This window comes from Acinonyx jubatus, chromosome D3 (genome assembly GCF_027475565.1).
Source record: "Acinonyx jubatus isolate Ajub_Pintada_27869175 chromosome D3, VMU_Ajub_asm_v1.0, whole genome shotgun sequence".
Classification (NCBI taxonomy): Eukaryota; Metazoa; Chordata; class Mammalia; order Carnivora; family Felidae; genus Acinonyx; species Acinonyx jubatus.
Genome location: NC_069392.1, coordinates 44,983,229 through 44,996,057, shown reverse-complemented (window position 1 = coordinate 44,996,057; position 12,829 = coordinate 44,983,229). Strand labels below are relative to the sequence as shown.

The 12,829-nt window shown below is 40.1% G+C and overlaps 1 protein-coding gene across 7 annotated transcripts in view; it reads right to left on the bottom strand.

The window, feature by feature from the left end:
• The window catches only part of LAMA3 (laminin subunit alpha 3), a 269,791-nt gene that overhangs the window by 138,402 nt on the left and 118,560 nt on the right, over nt 1-12,829 (bottom strand). For 6 of the 7 annotated variants that reach the window (XM_027068651.2, XM_027068653.2, XM_053206292.1 and 3 more), the window contains 5 exons: nt 9,434-9,480; nt 8,176-8,275; nt 7,442-7,494; nt 7,106-7,211; nt 6,283-6,382 (listed from right to left, as the gene is read on the bottom strand). In XM_027068651.2, the coding sequence (XP_026924452.2) occupies nt 6,283-6,382; nt 7,106-7,211; nt 7,442-7,494; nt 8,176-8,275; nt 9,434-9,480 (406 nt within the window). The remainder of the gene's footprint in view (nt 1-6,282; nt 6,383-7,105; nt 7,212-7,441; nt 7,495-8,175; nt 8,276-9,433; nt 9,481-12,829) is intronic. The other variant, XM_053206291.1, reaches the window with a different exon arrangement.

The window sequence follows — 12,829 nt, the reverse complement described above, 5'->3', positions numbered from 1 at the left end:
AAATAAATAAAAATATCACAATACTTATGTGACATTTCATATTCAAACTATTTGAAGTTCTTCAAAATGGCACATTTTGACAATCCAATCACAAACTAATAGCAGTTAGTATATTTAAACCCATAACGATCAATTAGTCAAAGAAAATAAAAAGTCACAGTTCTATATTGCAAATAGAATTACAAATGATTACAATTTCTCTGGAAGTGATATATAAAGATCCTTAAAAATATTCATACCCATTGGGGCGCCTGGGTGGCTCAGTCGGTTAAGCGGCCGACTTCGGCTCAGGTCATGATCTCACGGTCAGTGAGTTCAATCCCCGCGTCAGGCTCTGTGCTGACAGCTCAGAGCCTGGAGCCTGTTTCAGATTCTGTGTCTCCCTCTCTCTGACCCTCCCCCGTTCATGCTCTGTCTCTCTCTGTCTCAAAAATAAATAAATGTTAAAAATTAAAAAAAATATATTCATACCCATTGACCTAGTAATTCTCCTTCCAGGAATATATTCTAAAGAATGATTAAATATACACTGTCAAAGAATTAACATAAAAGAATGTTTATAATAGTGAAAGCTTAGAAGCAATGTAAATGTACAATTATGAAATAATTAAAGAAATTATGAAATATTACATAACCAATATTTTGGAAGACTAATGATATGGAAAATGTCTGCAATATCATGTGAAGAAATTGATACGAATTATATGAAGAAAATACAATACTAATTTGTATTCATAGAAAAAGCCTAGGGGTACCTGGGTGGCTCAGTTGGTTAAGCTTCTGACTTTGGGTTAGGTCATGATCTTGCAGTTCATGAGTTTGAGCACCATGTCAGGCTCTGTGCTGACCCCTCAAAGCCTGGAGCCTGCTTCAGATTCTGTGTCTCCCTCTCTCTCTGCCCCTCCCCCACTTGCACTCTACCTCTCTCTCTCTCTCTCAAAATAAAATAAAATAAAAATAAACATTAAAAATGTTTTAAAAAAGAAAGAAAAAGCCTAGAAAAAAATAAACAAAAAATATCAAAGGGGTTATCATCTGGGTGGTGGAATGAAGAATTTTCTTTGCCTTTTACTTTTAGGTACTTATTGCAACTTTACAACAAACATATATTACATTTATTATCACAAAAATTATTTAGAAGACAAAGTGAATGTGAAAGCTTTCTAACCTTGTAAGAAAAATGAAAAAAATGTTCAGATGATATCATAAACAAACATTTGGGAGGAATTTAGTACAAAAGGACAAAAGATTTACCAACTCTGAGAAAAGGTGGTATGGCATCTTTGATGCTGGTTCGCTCTCCTTTTATCATAGTTACAATTTATCACTAAATCAAAGGACATGTTCTAAATTTCATATATGTGTATTGGCTGTGATGTAAAAAAAAATCAGTATTTTTGCCTCGGGATGGGAAATTTAATTCCTATTAAAGTTGCATTATTTCTACCTGAAAATTAGCCCACCGCTTGCATAGTTGGAAGGGAAAAAAAATTATACTGGTTAAGTAGGGGGAAAGCTCACTTTATCAACAGGAAGGTGAAAAGAGATAAAACATGGGTGGAGAATGTTTCCAAACCTATTTACAAAATTCCTCTGGTTCATCATGTGCTTTGTTAGTCTGCAGGGAAACATATCCACAGATGTGTTCTCTTTCACACACCTTTTATTATGTGGCCCAGCAGTGACTGCCATTTAGAAATGACTGAAGAAAGCTCAGCTGGGTTGCTCTGACTTTTAGAATTCAAATGCTGGAAACATCAAGGGAAAGGAAATATAGACAATTTACCTAATCTACACTGAAGATTTCTTTAAAAAATTTTTTTAATGTTTATTTATTTTTGAGACAGAGAGAGACAGAGCATGAGCAGGGAAGGGGCAGAGAGAGAGGGAGACACAGAATCGGAAGCAGGCTCCAGGCTCTGAGCTGTCAGCACAGAGCCCGATGCGGAGCTCGAACTCACAAACTGTGAGATCATGACCTGAGCTGAAGTCAGACGCTCAACTGACTGAGCCACCCAGGTGCCCCAAGATTTCTTTATTAATCTGTTGATAAAGCAGAGTATTAAAGATACATGCAATTTAGAAGTTGCATTTCACAGACTTTCCAGTGTATGATTAAGAGCCAGAATATTAAAAATTAGCTTTTTCCTCCCACCACTGACAGAAAATTATAAATGGATCATGGTTTTAAAAAATTCTATACTGATATGACAGATATATTCAGAACATTCTATCTTAAAACAGCAGAATATACGTTCTTTTCAAGTGCACATGGAACATTATCTAGAACAGATCACATTTTGGGCCACAAAACAAGTCTCAACAAATTCAAAAAACCGAAATCATACCAAGCATCTTTTCTGACCACAACACTATGACACTAGCAATCAACCACAAGAAAAAATCTGGAAAGAACACAAATACATGGTGGTTAAATAACATGCTTCTAAACAAGGAATGGGTCAATCAAGGAATCAAAAAGGAAATAACAAAAAATACATGGAGACAAATGAAAATGAAAACACAAAGGTCCAAAATCTTTGGGATGCAGCAAAAGCTGTTCTAAGAGGGAAGTTTATGGCAACACAGGCCTACCTCAGGAAGCAAGAAAAAATCTCACATAAACAACCGAACATTACACCTAAAGAAGCTAGAAAAAGAAGCACAAACAACCCAAGCCCAGCAAAAGGAAGGAAATCATAAAGATCAGAGCAGAAATAAATGAAATAGAAACTAAAAAAACAATAGAACAGATCCAAGAGAAACCAAGAGCTGGTTCTTTGAAAAAACCAACAAAATTGATAAACTTCTAGCCAGAATGATCAAATAGGGAGAGAGAGAGAAACAAGTCAAATAGACAAAATCAGAAATGAAACACTAGAAATAACCACCAATGCCCCTGAAATACAAAGGATTTTGAGAATACTGTGAAAAAATTATATGCCAACAAATTGGACAACCTAGAAGAAATGGATAAATTCTTAGAAACATATGAACTCTTAAAACGGAATTAGAAAAAAGTAGAAAATTTGAACAGACCGATTACAAACAATGAAATTGAATCAGTAATACTCCCAACAAACGAAAGTCCAGGACCAGATGGCTTCACAGGTGAAGTCTACCAAACATTTAAGGAAGAGTTAATATTTATTCTTTTCAAACTACTCCAAAAAACAAAAGAGAAAGGAAAGCTTCCAAATTCATTCTATGAAGCCAGCATTAGCCTAATACCAAAACCAGGTAAAGATACTACCAAAAAAACAAAAACAAAAACAAAAACAAAAAATTGCAGGCTAATATCTCTGATGAACATAGATGCAAAAATCCTCAACAAAATATTAACAAACAGAATCCAACAATACATTAAAATAACCATTCACCATGATCAAGTGGGATTTATACCTGGGGTGCAAGAGTGATTCAATTATTTGCAAATCAATCAATGTGATATGTCACATCAATAAGAGAAAGGAGAAAAACCATATGATCATTTCAATAGATGCAGAAAAAGCATCTGACAAAGTACAACATCCATTCATGATAAAAACCCTTAACAGAGTAGGTTTACAGGGAACATACCTCAACATGATAAAAGCCTTATATGAAAAACCCACAACAAATATCATACTCGGTGGGGAAAAATGCTTTCCCCCTAAGATCAGGAACAAGATAAGGATATCCACTCTCACCACTTTTATTCAACATAGTACTGGAAGTCCTAGCCACAGCAATCAGACAAGAAAAGAGAAAAAAAGGCATCCAAATTGGTGAGAAAGAAGTAAAATTTTCACTATTTGCAGATGACATGATAATATACATAGAAAACCCTAAGGACACCAAAAAACTACCAGAACTGATAAATGAATTCAGCAAATTCACAGGGTACAAATCAATATACAGAAATTCATTGCATTTCTATTCGCTAATAAAGAAGTAGCAAAAATAGAAATTAAGAAAACAGTTCCATACTGTATGGGTAGTCTCCATACTACCCAAAGCAATCTACACATTTAATGCAATCCCCAGCAAAATACCAACAGCATTTTTCTCAAAACTAAAACAAATAATTCTAAAGTTTGTATGGAACCACAAAAGACCCCAAATTAGCCATCTTGGCAATCTTGAAGCAATCTTGAAAAAGCAATCTTCGAGCAATCTTGAAAAAGAACAAAGCTAGAGGTATCACAATCCCAGATTTCAACATATACTATAAAGTTGTAGTAATCAAAAACACTATGGTACTGGCACAAAAATAGACACCTCGATCAATAGACACATAGAAAAGAATAGAAAGGCCAGAAACAAGTCTACAATTATATGGTCAATTAATCTTCAACAAAGGAGGCAAGAATATGTAATGGGAAAAAGATGGTCTCTAACAAATGGTGTTGGGAAAACTAGACAGCCACATGCAAAAGAATGAAACTAGACCACTTACTTACACCATAGACAAAAATAAACTCAAAATGGATTAGGGACCTAAACGTGAGACCTGAAACCATAAAAATCCTTGAGGAGAGCACAGGCTGTAATTTCTCTGACATTGGACATAGCAATTTTTCTAGATATGTCTCCTGAAGCAAGGGAAATAAAAGCAAAAATAAACAATTGGGACTGCATGAGAATTAAAAGCTTTTGCACAGCAAAGGAAACAGCCAACATAACTAGAATACAATCTATTGAATGGGAGAAAATACTTGTAAATGACATATCTGATAAAGGGCTAGTATACAAAATATATAGATAACTTATACAACTGAACGCCAAAAAACACATAATCCAATTTAAAAATAGGCAAAAGACATGAACAGACATTTCTCCAAAGAAGACCTACAGATGGCAAACAGATACATGAAGAGATGTTCAACATCACTCATCATTAGGGAAATACAAATCAAAGCCACAACAAGATGTCACCTCATACCTGTCAGAATGGCTAAAATCAAAAATATAAGAAACAAGTGTTGGGGAGGATATGGAGAAAAAGAAACCCTTGTGCACTGTTGGTGGAAATGCAAACTGGTGCAGTCACTGTGGACAACAGTACGAAGGCTCCTCAAAAAATTAAAAATAGAATTACCATATAATCCAGTAATTCTACTTCTGGCTATTTACCCCAAAAACACTAACTTAAAAACACTAACTTGAAAAGACATATGCACCCCTATGTTTATTGCAGCATTACTTACAATAGCAAAATTATGGAAGTAACCCCAGTGTCCATCCATCAATAGATGAATGAATAAAGAAGATGTCACTCACACTCACACACACACACACACAGGAATATGATTCAGCCATAAAAAAGAATGAAATCTTGTCATTTGCAATAACATGGATGGATCTAGAGGATATAACACTAAGTAAAATAAGTCAGTCAGAAAAAGACAAATAACACATGATTTTACACGTATGTGGAATTAAGAAATGAAACAAATAAACAAAAAAAAAAAGAGAAAGACAAAAAAACAGACGCTTAAATATAGAGAATAAACTGATGGTTACCGGAGGGGAGATGGGTGGGGAGATGGGTGAAGTAGGTGAAGGAGATGAAGAGTATGCGTATCACGATGAGCAGAGTAATGTATAAAATTGCTGAATCACTATATTTAACACCTGAAACTAATATAACACTGGAGTTATTTAAAAAATGTTTTCATCTGTAAAATGTTAAATATGATGAGACACAGAGACAGTACGGCTGCCATACTTGTGATAGCCCCTCTGGGAGCTCAGTCTCCACTTGCTCCCTTGCTCCTACAGTTTATTTTAATTAGCTTCTGCATGAGATGAGGGACTTTGTCCCACTTCAAGAGTTTTCTTCTCCCCGCCATGCCCCCCCCCCCCGCCCCCACTGCGACACATCTGGCCTCTCCACGCCTTCAGTCATGGGTCCCAAGGGAGAAGCTGGACCTGAATCTCCTTGGCCCAGGAGCCTGCTCATTTGCTGGGCTCCTCCAGGCTGTGGCTTTTACAAGGAGGTTTGCCCACAGGAACCCACCTCAAGCATCCAGCTCTAGTCTCGTCCACCTGGCTTTATATACCTGTGGGAACTGTCCAGTGAGGCAGCTCTGGGACCTACAAAGTAGTCGTCTTTAGGGCAACCTTACCTCCTGCTTCAACTGGGCTCCCTGACAAGTGTCCAGATTTCAAATGACAGGACAGCTTCATCAGCCCTCTCTCTTTAGGACGGCTTGTCTCTTCACAGGAACTGTCGGCACAGACAGGACTCTCTAAGAGTCTTCCACATCAGTACGGGAGGAGACCTCCCTGAAGACTCACCGCTGGCACGCCTTCCCCACGACATGCTCTCGGCAACGGCATCCTCCGGAAGGCCCACTGCACATGGGGGTGATCGCTCCACCGATGTCACACTGACACCCTAAAGGTCAGAAAACAACAGCGGTGACCCATCAAAGCATCTCCGCTTTGAAGCTCTCCCTCCTTCTCTGAGAAGTGGCAATCAGTAAGATCAGGCTGCTTCCTACCCCTGCCACATCTCATATCCAGCAGATGTTAGAAACATATAGGCACCTCCCAAACTGAGATGGGAGGTGCCCCCAAAAGTCTACTTGTAAGTCCACTTGTAAGGTCAGCTCCGACATCGCTGTCTGGTGGAAGGGGACAGGAGCCCAGAAGCTAAACGTGATTCAGCAACACGGTGCCCTTATAAACAACGTCTGCTAATGAGAGTCTGTGGGCGAGAGACAACGGCAGCCTGTGGGGCCACACTCTTTGAGGTGTATTATTTAACACAATATTGTCTCTAAAATCTAGTGTGAGCTGTTTTGATAATACAAAAAATATCTTCAAAATGACAAAGTCTTGATGTTATTTATGAAATTAACAGATGAATCCCCATTCATCCCAATTGTGTTTTCTATAATTAAACCGACACCATGCTGGTAGAAGTGAAGTGGAAGCAGCCCCAGTTGCAATTTATTACTAGTTTCAACTGAGTATTTGGCCCAATTCCCTACACAGAATTTTTTAGTCCCATCCCATCAGAAAGACCGCATGAAGACAAGAACTCAGAAGAAAGATGATCCAGACAGTCTTTGCCCATCAACACTGGCTTCTCTCAGGACCCACTGGAAGTATTTACCTTGACACCCAAAGTAATTGCTCTTTTCCAAAGCATAATATCCATCTTCACACGTGTCACAGGAATCGCCATTGACATGAGACTTGCAGTGACAGTCACCATCCTGCTGCAGAATAAACAAGGTAACAAAATTTGATAAGGTCATACAATTTGCTAATCTTCAAGATTTAAAACTGCCTCACTGTATAACATGAATCAGGATGGCGGGGATCTGAAAACATCCAGAGAGATTAGCATGCCCTGTACAATTACAGAGGCACTAATCCCCTCCCCGAGAAATCCCAACGGCAACTGCTGTACTATTCCACTGGTACACGAACAATCGGCCCATATTACCTGCCCACACTCTCCAATTCCGCTCACTGTTCCCGCCACGTGGCACTGGCATTCTGTGAAGAAAAGACAGCATCCTCGGACCAAGGTTGCACGAAGGACAGCCCTTGGCTCTGGAAACATGACCCAGCAGCAACACTACATGTGTGGTCACTTTTGGGCACATTTCAGCAGAATTCCAGTCTGCTCCACTGACGCCTAAAACGGGACTGCTTTCTGGGGTCAGCAGAAACACCAGATCAATACCATCTACCTACAAGGAGTAATGGCCAGTATGTGACCACTCTAAGACAAAGGCTGCAACATCAGGGGGTTTTTTAATGAGCCTAACGTCAAGAACACTACTGACACGCTTCCATGAGAACAAACTCTAGTTAAGGACATATTCACTCCACTTAGCCACCTTTAGTTTACTGTCTTTAAGTTCCTGTCCCTGGCTTCAATCTAAGCATAAAATGAAACTAAAATCAAACAAGAAAGAGAGGTTATAAAAACAAGGCAATATCAACCATGTATCCATAAAATACATATGGAAACAGGATATAAATCCCTTGCTGGGATTTTCAAAATGATAGAAATTCTGCCAAAAGTAGGGGGAAAACGTCAAAATATTTACACAGAATTTCAGACAAATTGAACTTATTAAATAAATAGCTCTTTTGTGGGTTTAGTCACTGAAGTAGAGAAAATTAAGAGGAGGTGGCGATATAGTAAATTATTCTGCGTAAAAACCTCACCTGAACATCCGCTGGGGTTTTCTTTGGCCAGATTCCAATATGATGGTTTGCAGATGCTGCATGAAGGACTTTCAACATGAAGCTTGCACTGGCAGTATCCCTTTGAAAGAAAATCAAGCCAACACTTGACATCTCAGAATTAAGACATGTTTTCAAACATATGTTCTGAACAAAGTTTGTCACAGAATTATATTTTGACTGCGAAAAGTAAATGAAGTGTATCCAGAGGGAATAAAAGTACTGGGTTGATTTCAACCGACTGCTCATGGCTCTTCTTTTATTATTCATTTCTTTTTTTTCTACACATAATCCGTTGTGGTAAAAATAAAACTGGAAAAAACAGGAAAAGAAATATTTAAAAATCACTTTTACTTAGAGTCGTCATTACCTGTTGGTTCTGTGACAGAGGAACTATTCATCTACATGGAAAATTATCTCAATATTTAACATACTGAGAATCAGTAGAGAATTATGTTTATCTGAAAGTACTTGTGTAATATGCAAAGGTCACTGCCTCACTGTAAGGATGCAAAACCTCTCTCCATCTGTCCCTCGGATGCCTGGAGGTTCACCATCTTCAGGCTTTGCTGCTAAGACAGATCGTTTCTAAAGCACTGAGAAATACCATAGTATCTGATTGGAGCAAAAGCAAATAAATTGCAATTATTTCATACACAGCTTTATTTATTGTGCACTTAGCCTTAGTTTTTCTTAATTTTAATTATCTATTTAAGGCTTATGTGCAGGGGCCCCTGGTGGCAATGCCCTCAGAGTCACCTACAGTAGGAATCAAACACTAGGGCTCTGGAATTAAAAGTTAAAATAAGACTTATTCTTCTGTTTTTGAAAAAAATAAACATGATCACATATGCACTCTGAACAAGAGCAATGACCTTTTAAGCAATTTGGTTTCAGATCTTATTTTATTTTTATAATTTTTTTAAACGTTTATTTATTTTTGAGAGAGACAGAGCATGAGTGGGAGAGGCACAGAGAGACAGGGAGACACAGAATCCGAAGCAGGCTCCAGCTCTGAGCTGTCAGCACAGGGCGGAGCCCAATGTGGGGCTCGGACTCACGAATTGTGAGATCATGACCTGAGCCAAAGTCAGATGTTTAACCCACTGAGCCACCCAGGCGCCCCCTCAGATCTTATTTTAATTTACTTTTAACTTGAGGAAGCTCCCAAATGTGTTAGTCTGTAATATATATCAAAATGCATGTTAGAATTGTAACCCTTTTATAATCCTCTACTTACCAAACTGGAGTCCAGGGTACCAGCTGGGTTACAGGCACCGCTGGAGCCTATATGTGATTTAGAAAGATTTTTATTTAATTTTTTTTTTTTTTTACAGACAGCATGAGTGGGGGAGGGTGGCAGAGAGAAGACAGAGAATCTTTTTTTTTCCTGTTTTTAATTTTTTTTTCAATATATGAAATTTATTGTCAAGTTGTTTCCATACAACACCCAGTGCTCATTCCAAAAGGTGCCCTCCTCCAATACCCATCACCCACCCTCCCCTCCTTCCCACACCCATCAACCCTCAGTTTGTTCTCAGTTTTTAAGAGTCTCATATGCTTTGGCTCTCTCCCACTCTAACCTCTTTTTTTTTTTTCCTTCCCCTCCCCCATGGGTTTCTGTTAAGTTTCTCAGGATCCACATAAGAGTGAAAACATATGGTATCTGTCTTTCTCTCTATGGCTTATTTCACTTAGCATCACACTCTCCAGTTCCATCCATGTTGCTACAAAGGGCCATATTTCGTTCTTTCTCATTGCCACGCAGTACTCCATTGTGTATATAAACCACAATTTCTTTATCCATTCATCAGTTGATGGACATTTAGGCTCTTTGCATAATTTGGCTATTGTTGAGAGTGCTGCTATAAACATTGGGGTACAAGTGCCCCTATGCATCAGCACTCCTGTATCCCTTGGGTAAATTCCTAGCAGTGCTACTGCTGGGTCATAGGGTAGGTCTGTTTTTACTTTTTTGAGGAACCTCCACACTGTTTTCCAGAGTGGCTGCACCAATTTGCATCCCCACCAACAGTGCGAGAGGGTTCCCGTTTCTCCACATCCTCTGCAGCATCTATAGTCTCCTGATTTGTTCATTTTGGCCAGTCTGACTGGCGTGAGGTGATATCTGAGTGTGGTTTTGATTTGTATTTCCCTGATGAGGAGCGACGTTGAGCATCTTTTCATGTGCCTGTTGTCCATCTAGATGTCTTCTTTAGAGAAGTGTCTATTCATGTTTTCTGCCCATTTCTTCACTGGGCTATTTGTTTTTCAGGTGTGGAGTTTGGTGGGCTCTTCATAGATTTTGGATACTAGCCCTTTGTCCGATATGTCATTTGCAAATATCTTTTCCCATTCCGTTGGCTGCCTTTTAGTTTTGTTGGTTGTTTCCTTTGCTGTGCAGAAGCTTTTTATCTTCATAAGGTCCCAGTAGTTCATTTTTGCTTTTAATTCCCTTGCCTTTGGGGATGAGGAGACAGAGAATCTTAAGCAGGCTCCACACTCAGCCCAACGTGGGGCTCCATTCCTCGACTCTGGGATCGTGACCTGAGCCAAAATCAGGAGTTGGACACTTAACTAACTACCTGAGCCACCCAGAGGCCCCTAGAAATATTTAAATGCTTGGTGTTTTTATATCTGTCTGTCTCTTGGTTTAGTTTGATGTTATGAGTTTTAAACGTTTTACTTAAAAAAAAAATAATGCATCTACATTTGTATTTTTTGATAGATGGGTGGCAAGGACTTTGCATGTAATTCAGAAAAAGGCACATCCAAATAACCTTTGTGGTCCTTAACTCCCCAAGTCACCCCTTTTGCCACTTAATTCCATTCCCTGCCTACTACTCCAAGTTCATTTCTGACTGATGATGGAGATTAGGGAAAAGAGATTCTAGAATTTTGAACATTTTTAGGATTGTCCAGAAGAGGGCAATATTGTACCAAGAGACTTGTTAATTGTCCATTAAATAGAAGTCACAGAATTTTTTAAGTACACTTTTTAGTCAACTAAGACTTAATTCTTTAACTATCACAATCCCCTTGTTCCCCATCTGCACTAAAATTATTTCTAAAACGAATTAGTTTGCCTTCCTGCCTTAGTCAATAGTGTTACAGGCCCCATATAATCTGCCTTCAATAAAGCGGGATCTTGCAATGTCTCAGTATTATTATTACACAGCACTAGAAATGAAGAGAGTTTAGGTAAGCCTGCCCTGAGCCTGGCTTTGCCAATAATTTAAATAACTTCATAATAGGATCTTGTTTTCTTGTGAAATGTTCTCTTAGACATTTTGCCTTTGTCTCCTCTTGGGCTGTTTCCCTTGGCTTGTCCCTTGATGATTTCATGTGTGTCTCTCTTTTTTGTTTTGATGTTCCCTCACATTCCTCTGTAGGAGTGAACACGCTCTTCCTGCTCTTTCCTCTTGTTCAGCCTGGCCGTGCCCTGCTTGTGGCTCCTGCCCCGGCTGACCATGGCTGCCATCTGGCTCTGGAGGAATTATTGTGTCTGCCCCGCCCCTGTGCCCGGCTGCCACAATGCTTCCTTCCACTCCTGACCCCCGGGGAGGTGAGCAGACACCCCGGGAAAGCCTTGCACTCTGGGGACCTTCAGGGCTTCTCGAAAGTGAACTGCCCCCTCTGACTACTGGCTACAATTTCTATCAGCAAGAAAACCTGGTGTCTTGAGGAGTCTGGTGAGTAAGGTTCTAGGGAATCAAGCTGGAGGTGAATGCAGAGCTCAAAGCGCTACCAAGAGCAGGAAGTAGAGAAAACCATTCTGCAAGGGGAAAGTCTGGTGCAGACTCCCTCCAACACCTCTTCTCAACAGGAAGAGGGGCCTCTAAAGCAGCAGGCAGGCGGGAGCTCCTCACCACTGGAGGCGGTACACCCCCAAGGGCACAGGCATCTTCCTTCTGTGCCCTCTGCCACAGAGCACGGAGGACTCTCCACGTCTCCTCATCAGCGAGGGGTGAGTAGTGGGGATGACCTGTGACAGTAACAGTGTTTCCCCTTGGCTCACTCTTTCCAAACTCATTAGACTCTAGGTCACCCCCTCTCCCCTCGCACCTATGCTGTGTGACAACAATCCCCCAGGAGGCCAGGGGCAGCAAGGAGACAGGGGCAGAAGCATAGCAAAGCCTGCTCTGCCTGCCAGCAAGGGGACCCACTGGAATCAACCCTCAGGGGACTACAGGGCAGCTGGCGTAAGTGCTGCGGACCTGGAACCAGAGGGAAGGCAGGATGCCTTGGGAAGGGGTCAAGGAACACTTGTTGCAGCTAAAAGGGGTCACCTTTGCCACACTGCTCAACACGGAGAATTTACGTGTAAATCAAGAAATACAAATTCATAACACATGGAATTAAAAAAATTTTTTTCCTAGGAACAAAGCAATTCTGGATTCCTTTGAGGATGTACATCAGATACACAGTGCAAGAGGGTTCCCGTTTCTCCACATCCTCTCCAGCATCTATAGTCTCCTGATTTGTTCATTTTGGCCACTCTGACTGAAGATACCTGCATTTTCAATGGACTCGAACTGGGGAAGAACCAGGCAGATTAGGGTCAAGTGTGTAGAGGTGACCAGTGGCAGATCTCCTAGGCTTGTCTGGGAGTCTGGCCACACACACATTTCAGAGA